Consider the following 25,579-nt stretch of genomic DNA (forward strand, 5'->3'; position numbering starts at 1 on the left):
AACAACACCTCGCACTACTACCATGGGTGGTAAAGTGTGCAGCCAAGGTGACCATCACAGCCAGGGGTTCAAAGGCTTGTACATTCGAACCTTTAAGTGAGGATGACCCCCTGGGTATAGAGGAGGACGACGCTAGCTGGTCTATCCCCGCATTGGTACAACCCCCGATTGAAAATTGGTCCGCTAAAGCATTACAGATTAACGCCCTCACTGTGGATTATAATTTAAGAGCAGTAAACGCCAGAGCCCCTTCTGATCGGGACGGGGCAATGACGTTTAACAGACTTAATAGCCCGTCCAGAATTGATTATATCTTACTGGACGTAACTATGTGGTGTGATTTAATCGACATGGAGGTGTTCCCTTCACAGGATAGTGACCACAATCCTTTATGTTTGTCGTTAAGGTGGAGAAATTTAAAAGGTGGCCCCAACCCAACCCAATCGAAGACTACAAAGGAGGTGACTCCTTATGACGGTAACCGAAGACTGAAATGGGATAAGGTTGCCTCTCACCCAGATAAATTGGCAAAGATTAAGACGCACATTGATGGGCTGATTAGCGAGCTGGAGACTTTAACCATGGGGATAGGGGTGGTCCAGGAATCGCTTTTCCCACGGATATATACTAATGCAATTGAAGAAATTGGCAAATTATTTTTGACCCGGAGCTCTAAAATAAAAGCTCCTAAACCCAGTAATGCCTGGTACTCTACAAAGTGCCGGGCAAAAAGGCGTGAGCTAAATGCTGCCCTCCGTAATAAGAACCAACCACTAGTTAGAATAGCTAGGAGGGAGTACGTGAATGAACAAGCTCGGGCTAAAAAAGAGTGGGAGGAACAGCATTGGCAGGACCTTAAAAATGCATCTAAAATGAAAAATGGTTCACTGTTTTGGGATTTGATCAACAAGGCCAGAAATTTTAATAGGCCCTTAATGGCTAACCACATTACCAGCCAACAATGGTATTCCCATTTCTCAATAATTTACGGTGGCCAAGATGCACCTAATTCTCTTCTTTGCGACCCAGCCAATCGGGCCCCCCTTGTATCTTCGCTTGAGAATCCATATGTGCCTTCTGAGATTGCAGTGGCCATAAGACATCTAACCCCGAAGAAGGCAGCAGGCCAAGATGGCATTCCGGGGGACCTTCTTATAACAGAACCCATAGCTTGGGCCACACTCATTGCACTAATAATGAATCATTTTTATTCTTAGGACCCATATTGGAGTCCTTTTCTCCGCCGGTCACTGCTGCAAGATTCTCTTGTTAGCAGGATAGGTGAGTCTTCCACTTTTTCACCTTTTTATTGCGTTCCTTTGACTACATCACCGCCTTTTTAATTCCCATTATGCATGATCTTCGTCCACCCACTCGAGTGTACGAAACTGGTTGCCTCTTCATGACCTGAGTAGATTTCATCTTGTGAGTGCACTCCACTGTATTGTATATTGTCATGTGTTTTCTTTTCTTTTTTCATTCCCTTTTCATAGGTTACTTTCAAGCACCTGTTAGGTATGTGATATTTACACTAACCTTTTTTGTAGATAGTTCTATTTCTTGATCCTGAAGAAGTGCCATGACCATTGTTTTGGCTACCAAGGCACGAAACATGTTGATCTTTGTGAGTGTAGGGCATACATAACTAGTTGCATAATCACTAGTGCTTATACCCACCTCAATTTATTTTGGTTTTAATTAGGCTGTTCACCATGTAAATAAACCTTATCTGTGGACCAACAGTACCTATTTTACACATTTTCTTCACATCTACATTTTCTAGGGCCCCTTATCCCCACAGCACCCTACGGCAGGAACAAAAGATCCCCGCCAAAGAGCCCCATTCGTGGGAGCCCGTCAGGAATTGCAGCGCCGACCTGACGAGGGGCAGGCTCAAATGATGAAGCATGACACCTAGCTTGCTGGGTGTGTGAGAGCCCTAGTTCCAACTAAGGGTCTTCCCCCTCCCCCCTCCCCTTACACATGATAATCTAACTCTTCCTTCTCTCTCCGACCAGAGGAACTTTGTACCTTTTTTTGTTGTACTGGATGGTCTATCTAACCGCAGATTCCTCACCACCCTCCCATCTCCCTTTTTTGTTTTGGAGTGACTGTATTTTAACATCTAAAAAGTCATGAATCTGCACACTGGTACCGAAGATAGTGTCGTGGTCAGACGCGGAAAGAGTCAAGCAAGAAACTAACATCTGTGTGCAAGAGTGGCGCTTATTTGAGGCTCAACTTCGTCCTCTTCAGGGTGGTACAATGCCTCATGGCGGCATGCAGAATTGCAGAAAGTTTCCTGATCCAGTGTAATGTCTGGAGAATATTCTCTAAAGGTGAGGAATTTGTGATTAGATAGATTATCCACCAGAAAAAGCGTTAATGTGTGTATGGATTCCCGACCAGGCACAAAGGGAGAATAGCATTATGACTGTGCACCATAGCATAAAAGAAAAAGAAGTGTTAACTAATGTTAATAAGACACCTCAAAACCCTAGAATTTAGAAAGGATCTCGGGTTGGTTCTAAGCTGGTTCCGCTTCTTCCTGGTGTGCTCCGAGATACACAGTGAATTGGTCAGTTTTATGCCAGACTTTGTGCTGACTTATTGACTTTTTTCCTTCACTTGTGCTGACAATCTGACAATTTATACCTCCACCAATTTAAGAAAATTAAACATCATCCCTCCTCTGACCAGCTAAGATTAGCATCCCACACCTTGGCCATCTCAAGAATTGACACAGTTAATGCCATCCTAGCAGGATTTTCCATTTCAACAGTGGTTCTGCCAAAAGCCATCTTCCATTCCCATTCCAGAATCTTGTTGGAGGAAAAAAGATTCAACATATATTTCAAATTTTTAGAGACCTCAATTGGCTACCACTCACAGCGCAAACTAAGTTCAAGTTAGGCTGCATCTCCTTCAAAGCCTCTCTTAATAGACCTACCTGCTTAACCAACCTTCTCACACTGTCTGGAGAAATAAGACTCTCTATAAGCAAGACCGCCTTAATTTTAGCGCCATCTAAATGTAAGTTCGCTTTAGCACTCCTTTTTTGGAGCAGAATTCCCTACTTCTTTCCCTAAGACGCAGCCACAACATCCTATCTTTCAGGAAAGTCCTCAAGACCTACCTCCTCAAATCTTACCTCTGTGGTAAATATTCAAGCTTCTTGTGGTCCACACAAAACTCCACCTTTAACAACGCCCTCACTTATTTTTGTCATATCTGAATAGAGCTATATACAAATATTTGCCTCTGAACCCATAGATCACCACAATGTTTTGTCAATCAGTCCTTTTTATTGACTGAGAATAACAATCTTATTTTTCTTTTTTACATATGCTTTAAACAGAGTTAGCTCTTCATCATTAGACTTCCTTTTATCTTACATTATTCACACATTTATCCTGTACATAATATTTACACATTTCGACAAAGACATAAACATAAAACAAATACTATAACGTTTGTGCAAATTTAAATCTCCACTGATTATGTATCTTCGTAACACAGTACGAAATTGTCCAACTATTTACATCTTAGGGACCTTAAACGAAGTGGTCCTCAATTTCCTTAGTCTTTTTAGGTCCTAAGCGGGGTCAGAAACACTCGTTCTAATATTTTTATAAGATAACCTTACAAATGTTATGTTTCCTATTTTGGGGAAGCAATGAAACTTTATTGACTTTCCCTCTGTGTTCTGGTTCTCTGCTTGTCTGTTGCCTACGCGTTTCGACCTTCGTGTGTGGACCTGTGCGTTCTTGGTAAGGTCTTCCTCAGGGCTTGTAATGTTGTTGAGTGGACATCTTTCTCCTGTATGGGTGACAGTGTATCTTATTTACAGTGTGCGTTCTTAATAGAGCGTCTTAGTAAAGAGTCACATAAAGTGAACTTACGTACCGTAGTTCCTACTGTGCAAATTTATCTTGAAATGGTGGTATTCGTTATCCTGTGGGAATATATGTGTCTTTGTTAGGGCATAGTTGTCTGAATAGGCTTCTACCATCTTCATAGCATTACATGTCAAGTTTCTGTTATTATATATACATGTAGACCTACCCGGGTGTAATCCGAGTTGAAGGGGATGCTGCTTCGATTCGGTTCTGGCTTCCGCTCTATCTGTTCCTATAGTTTCTGTTAACTATCGGAGTGTATTAGAGAGAGACGTTTGTTTTAGTGGTTGCTCTAAATGCAACTCATTTCAGCGTTATTGGCATACATTTAAAACGTGCTTCGGTACCTCCACCTGCTATGTGGGAAACGGGGGTCTAATTGTTTGCTGCGTGCGAGGGATACTTAGTTTCTTAAGGTGATAACCATCCGTTGTTTGTATGGTGGACGAATTCTTTCTTTAGAGTGATTAGGGTCCTGCACCATGCTTTTAACAATAGAACGTGCTGTGACAGTGCTGACTGGGGTTCTTGTTCTAATTTCCTGTGCGTAAACCTTCGTCCCACACCCTTTTAGTGGTGTTAGTCTTTAAAACTAGTTCGGTGGTCCATTAGAACTTACTTTTCCAGAGAGAGGGGATCTTCAACTTTCATTTTCTCGCCACTCGCTTTCTCCGCGTCCTCGCCGTTGTGGAGTTTCTGGTGTTTCCGTGTTCGCTTCTTTTGATTGGTTTAGCGTGACGTACCGGCGTCCGACGTCATGACGTTCCTATTGCACGGGTTTTGATTCAAGCCCTTCACTGGTTCGTCCTTGTTGATGGCCTCGCGTCAGTGTTGCTATGGAGATGGGTTTTTTTTGATGAAGTTTTGCTGACGGACTCTTAGTAATAAAGTTTTATTGGCGTACTCTTGGTTTTGACGGACATGCTCATTAATTCGATTTTTTGACTTGAAGGCAAGTTGATATTGTCTTCAATCATACAGAGCTTCTTGGCACATTCGATAGATTTAATTGTGTATGTGTGATGCTATGCCGGTGTTTCTGGCTTGTCTTGACCGTGACCATGTTTTAAATACACATAGTACTTCGAGGATAAGCTCGGAACATTGAGGCATGGAAGAGTGAAAATGTTCTAAAATATACTTCCGAGTTCTGTCATTTCATTCAAACCATTTACAATTGTTCCCAAGAGCATGATAGTTTTGGCTTCTGTCTTGGAGAGGCGAGATTCTGTATTATTTCCTTTTATATGGTGCAATACTGTCCATTTCATATCATTAGGACCATGATTTCTTTCAATACAATGTGCAACCATGGGTGCATTGGGTGTCCTACATCTGATTCGTGATCTGTGTTGGGAGATCCTGTTTTTAACAGCTTGGGAAGTTTTTCCAATATATGCTAATGAGCACGGGCACACCACACAGTATATAACATTGTGGGTGTTGCAGTTTGTGAAGTTTTCATGGTTAATGAACTTGGTGCCATATGTGAATTTCGTGCCTTCGATGGTGCTTTCGCATGAGGTACAGTTCCCACATTTTCTGTGTCCTTTAATTGGTGGCAGTGACCACATAGTTCGTAAAGTGGTTTCTGATTTTGGCATGGTTGTATTGGCACGTACTAGCTTCTCTTTTATGCTCGTGTTTTTTTTCAAAGCAAATATGGGTGTTTGTTTGAATGGTGGCAGATCCTTGACTGTGTTCCAATTTTTTTGGATGATTTTCTGTATTTCATTCGTACATCCTGAGAATGTTGTAACACAAACCAGTGGTATATCTGCCTTCTTGTCTTTTGGAGTGAGAAGAGACTCACGGGGAGTATACCAAGCTCTTTTCAATGCTTTTTTCAGAAGTTTTTTCGGATAATTTCGTCTTTTCAGTTTTTCAAGAAGTTCTGTCGCGTTCTTGAAGTAATCTTCTTGCTTTGAACAGTTACGCCTTATCCTTAAGAATTGGCTAAACGGTAAATTCTCGCGTAGATTACGTTGGTGGAAACTTGAAAAGTGTAAAAAAGTGTTTGTCTGTTTCTTTTGTGAATAGTGTGGTATACAGATGACCACCTTCGTGTTTAACCAGAATGTCGAGAAAATTCATCTCATTTTTGTTGGAATTCATGGTGAATTGAATATTTTGATTTCTATCATTGAGCCATGTCACAAATGTGGCGAGTTCTTCTTCGTTCCCTCTCCACAGCATGAACACGTCGTCGATATATCGACGCCAGATTTTAATGTGTCCATCGTGGGGGTTGTTATTGTAAATCCACCTATCTTCGAATAGGGCCATAAACATTATAGCCATTTCCGGCGCAAAGGGACAACCCATGGCTGTACCCATAGTTTGCAGGAATTGTGTGTCATTGAATGTAAAAAAATTATGTTTTAAACATATTTCTGCTAGCTGTAATATCGAAGAGGTGGGTACAATGTGCGGTCTGGGTCGTTTTTCAAGGAAGACTTCTAGAGCTTCAATGCCATCTGATTGTGGGATATTTGAGTACAGACTCACAATGTCCAATGTCACCAATATTTCATTGTCTTCGTCAAAAGGTTGATTTTCCAAGATATTGATTGCTTGCATGGTATCTTTTAAATAGCTAGGGGTGTCCCATATAAGGGGTTTGAGGAAGGTGTCCACATATTTTGCAGGTCGTTCTAAAATGGAATTGACCCCCGAGATTATGGGTCTTCCCGGAGGATTCCGTGGGTCCTTATGTATCTTTGGGAGGACATACATCATTGGAGTCCTCGGGTTCTCATTGATAAGGAATTGCGATTCTTTTTTAGAGAGCCATCCTTCTTCAGTTCCGGTTTTTACAATGGACATCAATTTCACTTTTATTTTTTGATTCCAGTCTTCGTCAGTTCTCCTGTAGTATTTCTCATCGGCTAGTTGACGTAGTACTTCTTGTTCATAATTCTCTCTGGGCCAAATCACTATTCCTCCTCCCTTGTCTGCAGGCTTAATTATCAAGCTTTTGTTTTTGGATAGATTATCTAGAGCCTGCTGTTGATCTTTCGTAAGGTTCCATTTCATAAAGACTTTCTTTTTATCCAGATTGTCTATGTCTCTAAGTACATTCTTTTCGAAAGATAGCAATTCTACCGGCATGTTTGTTGTGTTGGGAAAGAAGGTAGATGGATTTTGTAAACCAGAGGGGTTACGTGGAGGCGTCTCCATTCTCTTCTGGAAGAAAATTTTTAGTCTCATTTTCCGGAATAGTTGTATTATTTCCAATTTCGTTTGATTCAAATCAGGCCTCACTGTAGGGATGAAAGAAAGACCCTTCTGCAAAACATTTATTTCATTTGTTGATAACTCATAGTTAGATTGTAAATACAATCTTTTTCTTCATCTTTGTCTTTGTTTGTTGTTGTTACCAGCGATAGACATTCCTTCTGGTGGTAATTTCCCCTTGGTATTGATTGGAGCGTGAGTTCTGCCATCTGCTTGTGCGTGGACGGCCTCTGGGTCGGCTGTTTCCTCTGCCTAAAAAAGGAGCCGGTTGGTAGTTGGTTCTTTGTTGATTGCTGTTGTTGCTTGAACTGGCTTCGTTTTCACTTGAACTACCTGATGAAGATGGGTCTGAGAATGTCAAAAAACGTCTCCTACTTCTTCCTCCGTATGTTTTTAATGCTCCTGTGTTTTGCGGGAGCTTGTAGTATTCTTTGTCCAAATACGGATACGTGTTTTTTTTGGAAAAGTTCGTTATATCTTTTTGAAGTTTTTGTCGTTTTTGGTCTTCAGTGTTTTTTTTGAAGATCTCGTTTTCTTTTTCCAGCTTTGTTAGTAATGATTGTGCATTTTCAAGTGCTGTATTACTAAGTAGAGCTTCCTCCAATTCTTTAATCAGTTCGAGTTCTTGAAGACTAAGACGTTCAGCAGTCTTAATTGAGTGGTACATCCAATCTCTGGAACATTTAGTTCCGATGTGGCTGAATCCCTCCAAGTATTCCGGTAAATCAGTGAATATCACTGGAATATTTCTTACTTGTAGGCCTGCTGGTATTGTGCCTGCCCTTAGATGTTCCAGTAATACTTCTCCATGCAGGGCAGTCCTTATTTGTTTTTTCTTCAACCTTGTTATTTTTTCTAATTCAGATTGTTGACCGAAGTTTGTGGAGGTGGTACTTCCTACATTTAGTGTTGATGGACGTTTTAAGAGTTCTTCAATATCTTCCTCCCTTATACTAAGAGTTTTGAGTTCTGACATTTGTAGTTTGGCCAGGTGGAGGGTATGTTTCCTTTATGTTGAGTGAAGTCTTATGGATGGTACGTAAGTTTCTTTGCATACAGAGTGAAATAAGGATAATGTGATGTGTCTCGATGAAGGGGAACTCAGTGTCTGTTTTTTTTAAAGAAACGCTAAGGTCCTTAACCTAGCGTAGAGACCTTCTTGTACTCTGACGGGAAAACCTCTTGCTAGTCCCTCGTAGGCCTGGTGCCTACTCTATCGTTAGATACAAAATGGGGGGATTGATTCAATAAGGGTAACCGAGGCCGGAATCAGTTTATACCTATATACAAATATTTGCCTCTGAACCCATAGATCACCACAATGTTTTGTCAATCAGTCCTTTTTATTGACTGAGAATAACAATCTTATTTTGTACATATGCTTTAAACAGAATTAGCTCTTCATCATTAGACTTCCTTTTATCTTACATTATTCACACATTTATCCTGTACATAATATTTACACATTTCGACAAAGACATAAACATAAAACAAATACTATAACGTTTGTGCAAATTTAAATCTCCACTGATTATGTATCTTCGTAATACAGTACGAAATTGTCCAACTATTTACATCTTAGGGACCTTAAACGAAGTGGTCCTCAATTTCCTTAGTCTTTTTAGGTCCTAAGCAGGGTCAGAAACACTCGTTCTAATATTTTTATAAGATAACCTTACAAATGTTATGTTTCCTATTTTGGGGAAGCAATGAAACTTTATTGACTTTCCCTCTGTGTTCTGGTTCTCTGCTTGTCTGTTGCCTACGCGTTTCGACCTTCGTGTGTGGACCTGTGCGTTCTTGGTAAGGTCTTCCTCAGGGCTTGTAATGTTGTTGAGTGGACATCTTTCTCCTGTATGGGTGACAGTGTATCTTATTTACAGTGTGCGTTCTTAATAGAGCGTCTTAGTAAAGAGTCACAAAGTGAACTTACGTACCGTAGTTCCTACTGTGCAAATTTATCTTGAAATGGTGGTATTCGTTATCCTGTGGGAATATATGTGTCTTTGTTAGGGCATAGTTGTCTGAATAGGCTTCTACCATCTTCATAGCATTACATGTCAAGTTTCTGTTATTATATATACATGTAGACCTACCCGGGTGTAATCCGAGTTGAAGGGGATGCTGCTTCGATTCGGTTCTGGCTTCCGCTCTATCTGTTCCTATAGTTTCTGTTAACTATCGGAGTGTATTAGAGAGAGACGTTTGTTTTAGTGGTTGCTCTAAATGCAACTCATTTCAGCGTTATTGGCATACATTTAAAACGTGCTTCGGTACCTCCACCTGCTATGTGGGAAACGGGGGTCTAATTGTTTGCTGCGTGCGAGGGATACTTAGTTTCTTAAGGTGATAACCATCCGTTGTTTGTATGGTGGACGAATTCTTTCTTTAGAGTGATTAGGGTCCTGCACCATACTTAGAGACATAGACAATCTGGATAAAAAGAAAGTCTTTATGAAATGGAACCTTACGAAAGATCAACAGCAGGCTCTAGATAATCTATCCAAAAACAAAAGCTTGATAATTAAGCCTGCAGACAAGGGAGGAGGAATAGTGATCTGGCCCAGAGAGAATTATGAACAAGAAGTACTACGTCAACTAGCCGATGAGAAATACTACAGGAGAACTGACGAAGACTGGAATCAAAAAATAAAAGTGAAATTGATGTCCATTGTAAAAACCGGAACTGAAGAAGGATGGCTCTCTAAAAAAGAATCGCAATTCCTTATCAATGAGAACCCGAGGACTCCAATGATGTATGTCCTCCCAAAGATACATAAGGACCCACGGAATCCTCCGGGAAGACCCATAATCTCGGGGGTTAATTCCATTTTAGAACGACCTGCAAAATATGTGGACACCTTCCTCAAACCCCTTATATGGGACACCCCTAGCTATTTAAAAGATACCATGCAAGCAATCAATATCTTGGAAAATCAACCTTTTGACGAAGACAATGAAATATTGGTGACATTGGACATTGTGAGTCTGTACTCAAATATCCCACAATCAGACGGCATTGAAGCTCTAGAAGTCTTCCTTGAAAAACGACCCAGACCGCACATTGTACCCACCTCTTCGATATTACAGCTAGCAGAAATATGTTTAAAACATAATTTTTTTACATTCAATGACACACAATTCCTGCAAACTATGGGTACAGCCATGGGTTGTCCCTTTGCGCCGGAAATGGCTATAATGTTTATGGCCCTATTCGAAGATAGGTGGATTTACAATAACAACCCCCACGATGGACACATTAAAATCTGGCGTCGATATATCGACGACGTGTTCATGCTGTGGAGAGGGAACGAAGAAGAACTCGGCACATTTGTGACATGGCTCAGTGATAGAAATCAAAATATTCAATTCACCATGAATTCTAACAAAAATGAGATGAATTTTCTCGACATTCTGGTTAAACACGAAGGTGGTCATCTGTATACCACACTATTCACAAAAGAAACAGACAGAAACACTTTTTTACACTTTTCAAGTTTCCACCAACGTAATCTACGCGAGAATTTACCGTTTAGCCAATTCTTAAGGATAAGGCGTAACTGTTCAAAGCAAGAAGATTACTTCAAGAACGCGACAGAACTTCTTGAAAAACTGAAAAGACGAAATTATCCGAAAAAACTTCTGAAAAAAGCATTGAAAAGAGCTTGGTATACTCCCCGTGAGTCTCTTCTCACTCCAAAAGACAAGAAGGCAGATATACCACTGGTTTGTGTTACAACATTCTCAGGATGTACGAATGAAATACAGAAAATCATCCGAAAAAATTGGAACACAGTCCAGGATCTGCCACCATTCAAACAAACACCCATATTTGCTTTGAAAAAAAACACGAGCATAAAAGAGAAGCTAGTACGTGCCAATACAACCATGCCAAAATCAGAAACCACTTTACGAACTATGTGGTCACTGCCACCAATTAAAGGACACAGAAAATGTGGGAACTGTACCTCATGCGAAAGCACCATCGAAGGCACGAAATTCACATATGGCACCAAGTTCATTAACCATGAAAACTTCACAAACTGCAACACCCACAATGTTATATACTGTGTGGTGTGCCCGTGCTCATTAGCATATATTGGAAAAACTTCCCAAGCTGTTAAAAACAGGATCTCCCAACACAGATCACGAATCAGATGTAGGACACCCAATGCACCCATGGTTGCACATTGTATTGAAAGAAATCATGGTCCTAATGATATGAAATGGACAGTATTGCACCATATAAAAGGAAATAATACAGAATCTCGCCTCTCCAAGACAGAAGCCAAAGCTATCATGCTCTTGGGAACAATTGTAAATGGTTTGAATGAAATGACAGAACTCGGAAGTATATTTTAGAACATTTTCACTCTTCCATGCCTCAATGTTCTGAGCTTATCCTCGAAGTACTATGTGTATTTAAAACATGGTCACGGTCAAGACAAGCCAGAAACACCGGCATAGCATCACACATACACAATTAAATCTATCGAATGTGCCAAGAAGCTCTGTATGATTGAAGACAATATCAACTTGCCTTCAAGTCAAAAAATCGAATTAATGAGCATGTCCGTCAAAACCAAGAGTACGCCAATAAAACTTTATTACTAAGAGTCCGTCAGCAAAACTTCATAAAAAAAAACCCATCTCCATAGCAACACTGACGCGAGGCCATCAACAAGGACGAACCAGTGAAGGGCTTGAATCAAAACCCGTGCAATAGGAACGTCATGAAGTCGGACGCCGGTACGTCACGCTAAACCAATCAAAAGAAGCGAACACGGAAACACCAGAAACTCCACAACGGCGAGGACGCGGAGAAAGCGAGTGGCGAGAAAATGAAAGTTGAAGATCCCCTCTCTCTGGAAAAGTAAGTTCTAATGGACCACCGAACTAGTTTTAAAGACTAACACCACTAAAAGGGTGTGGGACGAAGGTTTACGCACAGGAAATTAGAACAAGAACCCCAGTCAGCACTGTCACAGCACGTTCTATTGTTAAAAGCATGGTGCAGGACCCTAATCACTCTAAAGAAAGAATTCGTCCACCATACAAACAACGGATGGTTATCACCTTAAGAAACTAAGTATCCCTCGCACGCAGCAAACAATTAGACCCCCGTTTCCCACATAGCAGGTGGAGGTACCGAAGCACGTTTTAAATGTATGCCAATAACGCTGAAATGAGTTGCATTTAGAGCAACCACTAAAACAAACGTCTCTCTCTAATACACTCCGATAGTTAACAGAAACTATAGGAACAGATAGAGCGGAAGCCAGAACCGAATCGAAGCAGCATCCCCTTCAACTCGGATTACACCCGGGTAGGTCTACATGTATATATAATAACAGAAACTTGACATGTAATGCTATGAAGATGGTAGAAGCCTATTCAGACAACTATGCCCTAACAAAGACACATATATTCCCACAGGATAACGAATACCACCATTTCAAGATAAATTTGCACAGTAGGAACTACGGTACGTAAGTTCACTTTATGTGACTCTTTACTAAGACGCTCTATTAAGAACGCACACTGTAAATAAGATACACTGTCACCCATACAGGAGAAAGATGTCCACTCAACAACATTACAAGCCCTGAGGAAGACCTTACCAAGAACGCACAGGTCCACACACGAAGGTCGAAACGCGTAGGCAACAGACAAGCAGAGAACCAGAACACAGAGGGAAAGTCAATAAAGTTTCATTGCTTCCCCAAAATAGGAAACATAACATTTGTAAGGTTATCTTATAAAAATATTAGAACGAGTGTTTCTGACCCTGCTTAGGACCTAAAAAGACTAAGGAAATTGAGGACCACTTCGTTTAAGGTCCCTAAGATGTAAATAGTTGGACAATTTCGTACTGTATTACGAAGATACATAATCAGTGGAGATTTAAATTTGCACAAACGTTATAGTATTTGTTTTATGTTTATGTCTTTGTCGAAATGTGTAAATATTATGTACAGGATAAATGTGTGAATAATGTAAGATAAAAGGAAGTCTAATGATGAAGAGCTAACTCTGTTTAAAGCATATGTAAAAAAGAAAAATAAGATTGTTATTCTCAGTCAATAAAAAGGACTGATTGACAAAACATTGTGGTGATCTATGGGTTCAGAGGCAAATATTTGTATATAGGTATAAACTGATTCCGGCCTCCGTTACCCTTATTGAATCAATCCCCCCATTTTGTATCGTATCTGAATAGAGTACATGACAAATAGTCAGCTGTTTTACTGATCTCGGCCACTCGGACCGCATCCCTGTCCATTGTTATTTTGCAAACCATGTCACCTCAGTTTGGACCCAGCAAATAGGAGCAGTTCAACTCGAACTCTAGGCCATGTCTTCCCTGACCAGGAAACAACAACCCAGTACCAGTTTAGTTCTGATTGGGTCTCATAGGCCAGTTTTAGCTTGGTTCCAGTGGCACAGTGAGCTTGGGACCCATGTATGGGCATACCTATTGCACTTAGGACAACAGTTGCACCAACAACAAGGTTACGGATGGAATTCTTGAATTACTCAGCCAATGGCCATGGTTTGGGGGGAGGGGTCACATCCCAATATATCATTTTCCTCCCACTGTGCCACCTCAGTTTGGACCCAGCCATATGCCAATCAGCCTTGACCCTGCTCCAGTGCGAGCAGTCCAGCCCAAACTGCCATACCAGGCCTTTCCTGCACCAGAACACATTTCAGAACAGCTTATTTTAATGTCTTAAGTTATTTGTATCATGTGGAGATCATTGTTGCATGATAACTGCGTGTTATAAACATAGTATCAAAACACAGACCTTCATATAGAAAAAGCCCTATGGCCGCTATCTTAAAATGTAGTTCCAAATACTATCAGTTTCTCTTAATACATAAAAGTACCATATATATGGGCCCAAGTAAACCAAATCCCCAATTCATTCCTTTAAAAAATCAAGTTTTTCAATGTGAATACTGAAATTCAATGCTCCAAATGTAACATTGAAGGGATTTTGCTGCCATATTGTGAATTACATTTTTACCACCTGTTGGCTGATTGTAAGTTTATATTACTGCTGGTGTTACACGTGCCTGTCTCACTTCACCACTGTTTCTTGGTAGGTATTCTGGAGACCATTTGGGATAAGAACAGTGTGACTGCTGCTACTCCACCTCCTTCTCCTACCTCTGGAGACAATGGTATGTAAGCATTAGTGTACTCTTTTGTATGAGCTAGATGTTTTCATATGTTTTCCATATTGCTGCATAATGTGAGGCCAAAGCTTCACAAATGTGTGTAATTAGTGCTCTTTGTAACTGAAGAATCTTGAGGTTTTGTAAATATACTGTATACCATGGCAAATCAAACGCTCACATTGCTATGAAATATAGACTACTGTTTAAGTGCCTGTCTGTATACGTATGTGTGTATGGTAGGTGAATCTTAGTGCTTGAGCTCATTGTAGGAAAGTGCCCCTTTTTGACATGGTCGCACCCACTTTTTGCCTGGTGTCTGATGCAATTTTGACAGAAGTGCACTGGGTTCCTGCTATCTAGTTCCCCCGTGCCAGATCTCCTTCCCTGAAACTGTACTATTGTTCCCCCCCCCACCCCCCCCCCCCCACACAACTGCCAATAACTTTAGCACCTCCTGTAGGTCCCTAGTAATGGATTCCCCGGTACCTAGGGCAATGAGGCTATAGGGGTCCCTAGGGGCTGAAGCATATATTGTGCCACCCTAAGGGACCCCCTCGGCACCAACATGCAAACTGCATTGCAGGCTGTGTGCCATGGTGCAGAGAACCATGAAGAGTCAACATGGCACACCTCCTGTCTGCCATGCCTACAGACATTGCATGCAGTATAGGTAAGTCACCCCTTTAGCAGGCCTTAAAGCCGTAAGGCAGGGTGCACTAAATACTGCATGTGTGGATATATCTGCATGAGCAGATATGCCCCTGTGATGTCTAAGTCGATTCTTAGATATATTACAAGTGAAAAGGGAAGCCCTTTTGAGAGCATGTGCTGGACACTGGTGTTTACGAGTTCACCAGCTACATGATGGCTTCACTGAAACTAGAGATGTTTGATATCAAACATCTTGTATTAATAAACCCACACTTCTTCCAGCTCATGCACCCAGAGGACACCTTAGAGGTTCCCCCTGAAAATCTACCAACTGCTAGTGGTTAGGCTGCTGATGTAGACCAGTGTGCCATGTTTCTGACCCCCTGCAGGTGAGAGCCTGTGCTCACTGAGGACAGAAACGATGCCTGCTCCGAACGTAGGTGTTGTCACCTCCTCCAAGCAGGAAGGCTAAGAGATCAGCATATCAAGGCAGAAGTGTTCAAAGGCCTCTGCCACCTTTGATATGCAACCCAAGGCTTCCCCAGACAGAGGAAATGCCACCCCCAGCCCCGGGCCCATTTGGTACCAGGCCAGGCAGGAAAATTAGCTAGTCGAGACGCATGTGCCCCTTTCAGAATAGTACCACCCCTAAGGTGGGCTACCTGATGTGAACACAAATTTTAGAATTCCATCATCTTAGTTTTGTCAGGATTAGGCTCTCTGGTTCAGGGTTATGCCCATTTCCCACAGAAGTGGTCATATAGAGAGTGAAGACACCCTAAAGATAAGTAACCTGTGGACTACTACCGGTCATTCCTCTTAACGCCCATAAATCGAGTATTTAAATGGCACCCCTGACACCCGGAACTCAGATTCGTGGATCCAGAAAAAGAGGACCAGGAAGAGCCGCGAGAAAAGGGAGAACTGAAGGGTTGCAGTGGCCCCTGCCTGCGCCACTAGACAGTCATGACCTGCAACTCGTCCTGAAGCTGAACAGCTTCCAAGAACCCGGGGAGACCGACAGCCCTTCGCAATTTGCAAGCAATCTCCCTTGGAGTAGAGGAGCTACTCCCCTGCAGTGCATAGGCACCGAAAGCTCAGTCCAGTTTCCCTAGTTGCTCTTCCCCGGCCAGCCAAAAGCAGCATCTTCCCAGGAAGAGGACCATGTGCTCCTGTGATCTGTCACCCCACAACGTGAGAGGACACCAGGACCAACTGGAGCCGCACAGGACCAATATCCGGCGTACTGGACCCCTTGCAGCAAACGGAGCCTGTGAGAGTTCAATCTGGACTACTACTGCAACAAGATCGAGCAGCCATTGAGGGACATCAGCCCAACAGAGACCCACTTCAAGAGTGGCCCAGCTGTCCTGATTTTGCACCCTCAACCGGTGAGACAGACAACCACATTGCCTTAGGACGGCCAGAGCCCAGCCAACCTTCCTATTCTTCACCGGTGCACCCCAGCCCAGATACCAACAAACTGGCTGTGCCCCCTTGTGACCTGAGTCCCCTGTGGGGAGCGCCCATACTTGTCCCAAACTCTTCCTCTGCAGCCTGTTTCTAGGTGCAACCCCCTCCCCCCCCCCCCCCCCCCCCCCCCCCCCATATGGACAGCCACTCCTCCCCCCACCCAATCCGGATCTCCCACCCCTCCATCCCTATCCCTGACCCCTTCCTCCTCCTGGTCCTTATCAGCGTCAGCCTCTTGCGCTATAGGTATGCAGTCAGAGGACCCCATATGTTCTTTGGCCTCGACGACAGAGGAAGGAGCTCAGCATAACATAACGACTTCTCCTGTCAAGTGGACCAATCTTGTATCCAGTCCTTGAACTTAGGAGCGCGGCCTCGTCCCCATTTACAGGCTATTCAACATTTTGCTATGAGGAAGCCTAATGCAAGGTACTTCTTATGTACAGTAACTATATCTTGGGTGCAACCCAGCAGTGCCACCAATGGGGTCGCTGCAGCGGTATGCTGATCATATGTGACATACCTTCAAACACTTGCGACCAATAGTCTAATATTTGCGGACACTGCCATGCTAAATGAAGAAATTCTGCCCCCTCCACATCTGATGCATCTGTCATCTTCCCGTAATTTGAATTTGTGGAGTTTAGCGGGTGTATAGTATAGCCTGTGTAGGAATTTATAATGAATGAGTCGCAACCGGCTGCTAGCTGTAAGTGTTTTGGTCTGTTTGCAGCTAAATTCCCACTGTTCGTCCGTGAGGAGTACTTCCAGGTCCCTATCCCATTCTGCCCAAGCGAGTGGAGCGTGGGGAGGTGTTGCATTTTGAATGTGCTTGTACAGTGGTGAGATGACGTGTTTGGGGGGGTCGAGGTTGAAATAACGCATGTAGCGGTGGTAAGGTAGGTGGCTCCGTAGGGAATGATGGAGTGACCGCTTTCACACTCTGCCGGAGTTTTATATACAGGAAGAGATCCATGGTAGTGGGGTTGTGGGTGCCAAAGAATTGCTCCCTAGAACAAAAGGTGCCTCCTATATATAGGTCCCCCCAGGTAGTGTATTGGAGACTATCTAGTTATCGCAGGCATAACCCTTCGTAAGTGAGCTGTAATAAGGGATGACGCTTCAGTGGCATTCTTGGGGAATACATCATTGGGGCTTCTAGTCGGGCGGCGATCTTTCTCCAGGCTGTTTTAGTGCAGTCAACCGTGGACGGGTCATGCTCACGGTCCTTTCCCGCCGTGAATAGTTATCCCGAGGGTGGGACAGGGGCCATATATCCATCCTCCACAGCCAAGTGTAATAAATGGAGGCGGGTGAAACCAGTAGGCTGCAAAGAGCGCTTGGGCACAATAATAGTATTTGAAATTGGGGACATCAAACCTCCCCTGACTGTAGGGCAGCATTAACGTTGCAAGGCTGAGACACGCCTGTATTCCTCCCCAAATAAGTCGAGTGATTTGTGTGGTTAATGTTTTGAAAAAGAACCTCCCAGGATTATATGGAATATTAATGAATAGGTATAAAAATTTAGGTAAGAGGACCATCTTTACCAGCGAGATCCTCCCGCCATCGAGAGGGGTAGGTGCAGCCACCGAGTGATGGTATCTGTCGCTGTCTATCGCAGTCCCGTAATTACTACACATGAGAGCGTCTCTGTCCCTGGTAATGCGTATTCCCAGGTATTTAACTTTGTCACACTTTCAGACCAGGGGGTAGTCTAAGGGATGCGGTATAGTCAAGTCTGCTAAGGGGAAGATCGCGGACTTGGCCCAATTCATCTGTATTCCAGAAATGACGCTAAATTTAGTTATTTCTCGTAAAACAGGGTTAAGATTTTCTTGATGCCTTTTTATGTATAATGTGACCATCTGCATAAAGCGATATTATCAACTGCCGAGAGGGATATACGAACGCCTGTTTTTTGTGATATTGCCGGATCTTTGCAGCTAAGGGCTCGATCGCTAAGGCAAACAGAATGGGAGACAGGGGGCAACCCTACCTAGTGCCCCTAGAAATAGCAAAATTATTGGATCGGGCTCCATTCAACAGTACAGTGGCGGGCGGCTGCTTGTATAGTAGCTCCACCCAGCCTAAAAACAACTGGGGGCATCCCCATGTACCCCAAAGTGCCTATTGGGTAATCCCACTCAACGGAATCAAATACCTTGGTGGCATCAAGGAACACCGCCACTGCCGAACAATTAGGGTCCGTCTTGCAGAACTGCTAATAGCGTTCTAAGATTGTGTGATGTTGCACGGTTTGGGATGAATCCCGCCTGGTCCGGCAGGACCACTCTCTGCATTAGGAGGTTAAGACGGTTGGATAGTACTTTAGCTAGTATTTTTGTGTCAGTTTAACAATGAAAGGGGTTGGTAAGACTCACAGTGGAGTGGGGACTTGTCAGGTTTTAGCAGGGAGACTATCTGTGCCTCTCATGGTTCTCGGGAGTTGGCCTTCTTCCCTTGCTTCGTAAAAAATCTTTCAGTATAGGGGCCAATTGCTGCACATAGGTCTTATAAAATTCTATGGGGAGTCCATCTGACCCTGGTGTGCGGCCAGATTTCATCTGCATTATAGTTTCAGTGATTTCATCTACTCCCAATTCAGCGCTCAAACTCACGTTAAGTGTTCCCAAACCAGGCGAAGGCCGTGTCTTCAAAGTATGGGGGGAGGTCAGGTGGCTGGCCTCTCTGGGAGGCGTATAACGTTTTATAATAATCCACAAATATCTGCAGTTGCTCTGGTAGGTTTCTATGAATCACGCCACTGGAGTCTTGGATCTCGGCTATATAATTGGAGAATTTTGGTGGGCGCACTACATTTGCCAGGACCTTCCTCCCCATATATTCTGGCTATATGATACTTCCCCCGAAATTTACATTCTCGTTCCGCAGTATCTGTGTATTCCGTCAGCATGTCTCGTAATTTGGCACTGGTCACCCCCCCCCCCCCCCCCCCCCGCAAGGGACAAGCTCTCTCTCCGGTGTTTTGAGGTCAGTTTCCAGCCGGTGGAGTTGCCCACCCTTAGAGATACACCATCCCCTTACCGTAACTTTAAACGCCTCCCATACCGTTGAGAGTCTGGGCACCGTCTGTTACGCGCAAAATAATCTTGAATTTCTTGCTCGAGATAAGTCCTAAAGACCATGTCAAGGAGGTGCAGGGGGTTGAATCGGCATCTAACGTGAGGGGATTGGTTCACCGGGGGTACCAGTACCAATTGAACGGGAGAGTGATCCGAGTATGTGCGGGCCAAGTGTCGCTGTTTCTATCCAATGTGCCATATCCACTGAGGAGAAAAAGTAGTCCAACCTGGACCATGGTGAGTGTACTGCGGAGTAATGTGTGCCTTCTTGCTGTGTAGGGTGTTTGTATCGCCATGCATCAAGGAGATAGTACCCACAATTTCTGTTAATAGCTTGTGTAGTCGTATAGTGTAATGGGTTGGCCCGGGATCTGTCCATATGGGGACACAGTCGTGTTAAAGTCCCCACCCAAGATTAGAAAAGTGGATCCAATAGTCTGGATCTTGCTCCATAACGTGGTTAGGGCCTGTGTATCATCTACATTTGGGCCATAACAGTTGGCAATCGTAACATTGTGCGAGGCTAAACGCCCCCAGACCAGGCAGTATCTCCCCTGCGAATCCGTCTCAGACCCCCCATCACAAAGGCCACACCACGTCTAAGGATAGCGACCCCCCTGGAATATGTAGAGTATGACGAAAAGCAACGATGTGTAGCCCATCGCGTAGCGAACTGAGGCTTGGTTGCAGGGGCCAGGTGAGTTTCCTGTAATAGAGCTATGTGAATGTGGTGGCTCTCTAAGTACCCTATGGACCTGCCTCTTCTTCCGTGGGTTATTCAGACCTCGGAAGTTCCATGATAATATGAACGTTTTGTTATGGGTAGTTACAGCATCCAGCATTTCCCCTCTTCAAATAGGTTAGTATAATTCCTGTACTGTGAAGGCTGTTGTGCTTAGGTACATATAACATTTTAGGGCTAGGACATCCACCCCCCTCCCTCACCGACAACCCCAACTCGTCGGGCATCATACCCACCCTAAATAGATCTAAACTAAAGACCAATCTAACAAAGCTGTAGGTTTTGGAATAAATGTTTTCCTCTGTGCGTGATGCGTAGCTTCGCCAGGTACTTCATCGCATATGGGATATCTTGAGCTTGTAGCTTTTTCTTGACCGCTGCATACTAGCGTCTCGCCTCTTGTACGTTTTGTGTGAAATCTGGGTAGAAGACAAGAGTGGTGTTTTCATATTGGACCTGCTTCTTCTCTCGGGTGAGGCGTGGGACAGCATCCCGGTCTCAATAGTTGAGAAATCGGACTATTACCGGCCGTGGTGGTGCACCCGGAGATGGGCGCGTAGTTAGGATTCTGTGCGCTCTTTCTACTGTCAAGTGAGCAGAAAAGGAGTCTCTCCCGAACAGGTCAGCAAGGAGCCGCTCTATGAAGTCCTCCATGCGTCTCGTGTTGGTCGTCTCGGCCAGACCCAGGATGCGGACGTTGTTCCGTCTTGAGCGGGCTTCCAAATCCTCATTTTTGTCAGCTATGATTTTGAGGAGCCTGTCCATGTGAGAGACCTGTTCTTTATTTGCCGTGGCCCCGTCCTCGAAGTCTGAGATTCTGGTCATGCTGGTCCAGCTTGTGCAACACAGAATCCAGCCTCGCATTCATGGTGTCCTTTTTTGCATCTATGGATGTCAGGCTGTGCTTCATGCTTAGCCAGCAGTGTCTTCCAGTCCTCTTCCTAGCCGTCCACTGAGTCTGCATGTTCGGAGGGGCCAGTTGTGGTCACCTTGCGTGATTCAAAAGGTATTTTAGACTGTTTTGCGTCCGTTCTTCCCATTGCGCCCACTGGTGATAAGGAGGGTCCCTCTATGCAGGGGTAGGGTGTGCCGCCGACGGTTTTGGGCGTAGAGGCATCTGAAGTGGACTGCGAAATGGCTGCCACTGTCTGCACCATTGCAGCTTCATTGTCCAGGAAAAGCCCAAAGATTATTACCTGTATGAGCACTGAAGTGAGCAGTGATGGTTCACAATCATGGGGTATGCCCCCATGCAGTTGAGCTGTAAGGTCTATATGCGCGCTTGGCACCAGACCAGGATCCGCCGTCCACCACAAGGTCCGGCAAATTGAGAAAATGGCGCTACCGCGCCAGGCCCAGCAGCAGGCAAGTCCAATTGTTCTCAGGCCCCAGTTTGTTGTGCAGAAAAACACTGTCCCTCTGTTTCAGGCCTCTGGCACCCCCTGCCGCCTACGTAGCGGCAGGCGGCTCTGTCGCCCCACGCACCAGCGTCAGGCAGCTGGGTCTCACGAGGGAGCATCTCCCGGCTGAGTAGATTCCTGCCCGGCAGCCTTGTCGAGGCAGTCTCACGGGCCGGGCGGCAGGCTCACGTTGTCGTGCCCTCCCGCTATGGCTCACCTCAGGGACGCAACGTCGTATCGCAGCGGGCCTCCAAGACCCGACAATTCCGCCAGCAGCGTCTCACACCTCAGCCACCTCCGAGCCCGGGCCTGCTGTCCCACGGCCGACCACGGGTTCTCCTGCCTCTTGACCGCCGTCCCGCTGTCCCAGGCCCAAAGCGCGTTGTCTGGCGCGAGGCTCACAATCTCCCGACCCGCAGCACCACCACGGGATGGGCCAGACCAGAAGGACCGTTAGTGTTTCCGGCAGTGACTAAGGTGGTATTCAACCACTGAGGACTTCACAGGATGGACTTGAAGGATTATTTTCCGCCTGGCGAGCAGGAGCCTCACTGGTGTGCAGTCATCCTGGTAACGCGCCACCTAGTGCCCCCTACATAAAGACATATTTAAGTGAATTGTTAACTTACCTTGGAAAATACATATTTATAAAGTACTTAACTAATAACTAGATTCTTGGTATAAAAATTTATATAAAAACACGTTTTTTTTTTTTATCGGTCTCAAATTTACTTTTGAGTGTCTCTCATTTGTTGTCAGAGTACAACAAATGCTTAGCACTACCCTTTCATTAATCATTAACCTAAACTCACCTGCCTGGCTCCACCAGAAACGGGCTACAGAAACGCCTAAAACAGCGATCTCCGCTGCAACAAACAATTGTTAAAGCTAACGATCCTGACGCCATTGACGGCGAGGAACCGAGGCCACGCCTACCCTAGGCCACGCCCACCCGCCCAAACCAGTATATAACGCTGCTGACAGCGCCACGATCTCAGAACTTGCTTTACTCCTGAGGCGGAAGCCGGGAGGTCACCCTTTTTAATATCTGTATTTCTTGTCACTGTTCGTCGAATACTCTGATTTTAAAATCGCACTCACCTGCCTGGCTCCACCAGAAACGGGCTACAGAAACGCCTAAAACAGCGATCTCCGCTGCAACAAACAATTGTTAAAGCTAACGATCCTGACGCCATTGACGGCGAGGAACCGAGGCCACGCCTACCCTAGGCCACGCCCACCCGCCCAAACCAGTATATAACGCTGCTGACAGCGCCACGATCTCAGAACTTGCTTTACTCCTGAGGCGGAAGCTGGGAGGTCACCCTTTTTAATATCTGTATTTCTTGTCACTGTTCGTCGCATACTCTGATTTTAAAATCGCACTCACCTGCCTGGCTCCACCAGAAACGGGCTACAGAAACGCCTAAAACAGTGATCTCCGCTGCAACAAACAATTGTTAAAGCTAACGATCCTGACACCATTGACGGCGAGGAACCGAGGCCACGCCTACCCTAGGCCACGCCCACCCGCCCAAACCAGTATATAACGCTGCTGACAGCGCCACGATCTCAGAACTTGCTTTACTCCTGAGGCGGAAGCCGGGAGGTCACCCTTTTTAATATCTGTATTTCTTGTCACTGTTCGTCGAATACTCTGATTTTAAAATCGCACTCACCTGCCTGGCTCCACCAGAAACGGGCTACAGAAACGCCTAAAACAGCGATCTCCGCTGCAACAAACAATTGTTAAAGCTAACGATCCTGACGCCATTGACGGCGAGGAACCGAGGCCACGCCTACCCTAGGCCACGCCCACCCGCCCCTTTTCGCTCTCTCAAAAGATGTGCAATCACCGGACGCGCAGCGGACGGGCGCAGCGGGCGCGCCGTCAGCGCGCCGAAGGCAAGCCAAAGGCAAGCCCGTCTGGGCCCGTCCGGGCCCAGACGGCCTTAGGCCTAGCCACTATGCCCAATCTGCAAAAGCGCATCTCATACTCCCGAGGATCACTGCTCGCCTGGAACCCGGAAAAACATCCCCAGTGCAAATACATCCTCAAGGAAGACACCCCCTATGTAGGATGCATCCGCTGCAATAGACCCGAAGAAACGGAACGCCACCAAGGTCTTCGGCTTGGCCTTCTGAATTGCAGATCCCTAGTAAAGCATGCCCACGAAATTAACATCCTCGTTCAGGATGCGAGGTTAGATCTCTTGTTTCTGACGGAAACATGGCTGACCCCGCACAATGACTTCGATGTGGCCAATGCAACACCCCCTGGCTACCAAATATGTTGCCTGAATAGATCAACCGGTAGAGGTGGCGGTCTCGCCATACTCTACAAAGACAATCTTAAATGTAGAATTGAATGCGGGACCGTTATAGACTGCGAGAACTGCCACTTCACAATCCAGATCTCTCCATCTACCTACCTCTCGGGACTGTTAGTGTACCGGCCACCAGGCTCTCTAGGCGAATTCACCAATACTCTTATGGACCACATCTCACTTAAGACTCTTTCTGTCTCTAACTTTCTCCTCCTAGGGGACCTCAATATGCACTTTCTGGACCCCACGGACAATGCCGCAGCAAACTTGCTTGCTGATCTTACTACAGCCGACCTCCGCCTGCAAAACCCCCAAGCCACCCATGAGAAAGGTCAACTCCTGGACCCTATCTTCTCCAACATTAAGAACTTAGACGCCCAGGACCCTACTCCCCTACCCTGGACAGACCATATGCTGATCCTCATGCACTGGTCCCCCGAAACGATACCAGCGCTCAAACAAAAAACAAGGATACTAACCATGCGATGGCACAAGTTAGTACCAGAGGAATGGGAGGCCAAACTACGGGAAACCATCGCCCCCCTATCCACGGATCCAAACACCGCGGACAGAGAATTCACGGAATGGCTAGTCCGACCTTTAGACAGCTTCATCCCACTGACCAACACTTTAAAACATGTAAAAAGAATCAACCCCGCCCCCTGGTACACACCCGCCCTCACTGCCCTTAAAAAAGAATGCAAAAAGTCCGAACGCACCTGGAGGAAAAACAAGTCCATAGAAGAGAAAAGCGCTTATCAATCCTCAATGAAAGCATATAAACGTGCCCTACAAGACGCCAAAAGGGCTTACTATGAGGAAAAAATAAAAGGCTCCTCATGTTCATCCAAGGAGACCTTCTCCATTCTCAAAGAACTCCTCCATGTCCCTGACTCCCCACAGAAACCCATGGACCCCAAAGCAGCGGAGGAAAAATGCGTCAAGTTGGCCACCTTCTTTGACGAAAAAATAAAAAAAATCCTCACCTCCCTCCCGACTGCCAACTCAGATTCCATAGAGAGAGCCAAGGAGCAGCTGCCCCCTGCCGACAAACCCTCTTTGGAGTCGCTGGGCCCAGTTACAGAAGAGGAAGTAAGTGCCATACTCACCACAACCAAGAGCGGAGCCCCTAGCGACCCAGTCCCCATACGATTCGTTAAAAACATCCCGCTAACCATAGTTCCCCAATTGACAGCCCTCATTAACACTTCGCTGGAACAGGGAGAGGTCCCGTCAAACTGGAAGGAGGCCGTCGTCAAAGCGCTTCTCAAGAAACCGTTGCTTGACCCAGCTGACTTCTCCAACTACAGACCTCTCTCACTCCTCCCTTGGATAGGTAAAGTCGCCGAAAAACTCGTGAATAAAAAACTGTCGTATTACCTAGAGTCTAACCAACTCCTCAACGACTCACAGACAGGCTTTAGACCAGGTCAGGGCACGGACACTGCTCTCCTCGTAGCAGTAGAAAGAACTAGGGAAATCATCGATACAGGAAGATCAGTGGCAGTGGTCCTCCTAGACCTAAGCGCGGCCTTTGACACGGTCAGCCACCAGGTCTTAACCCAACGCCTGGAGAACA

The 25,579-nt window shown here is 45.1% G+C and overlaps 1 protein-coding gene across 2 annotated transcripts in view; it reads left to right on the forward strand.

Moving 5' to 3' along the window:
• The window catches only part of XPO6 (exportin 6), a 626,381-nt gene that overhangs the window by 202,359 nt on the left and 398,443 nt on the right, over positions 1 to 25,579 (forward strand). For both annotated transcript variants that reach the window (XM_085628383.1, XM_085628384.1), the window contains exon 6: positions 14,247 to 14,324. In XM_085628383.1, the coding sequence (XP_085484509.1) occupies positions 14,247 to 14,324 (78 nt within the window). The remainder of the gene's footprint in view (positions 1 to 14,246; positions 14,325 to 25,579) is intronic.

Source organism: Triturus cristatus, chromosome 10 (assembly GCF_964204655.1).
Source record: "Triturus cristatus chromosome 10, aTriCri1.1, whole genome shotgun sequence".
Taxonomy (NCBI): domain Eukaryota; kingdom Metazoa; phylum Chordata; class Amphibia; order Caudata; family Salamandridae; genus Triturus; species Triturus cristatus.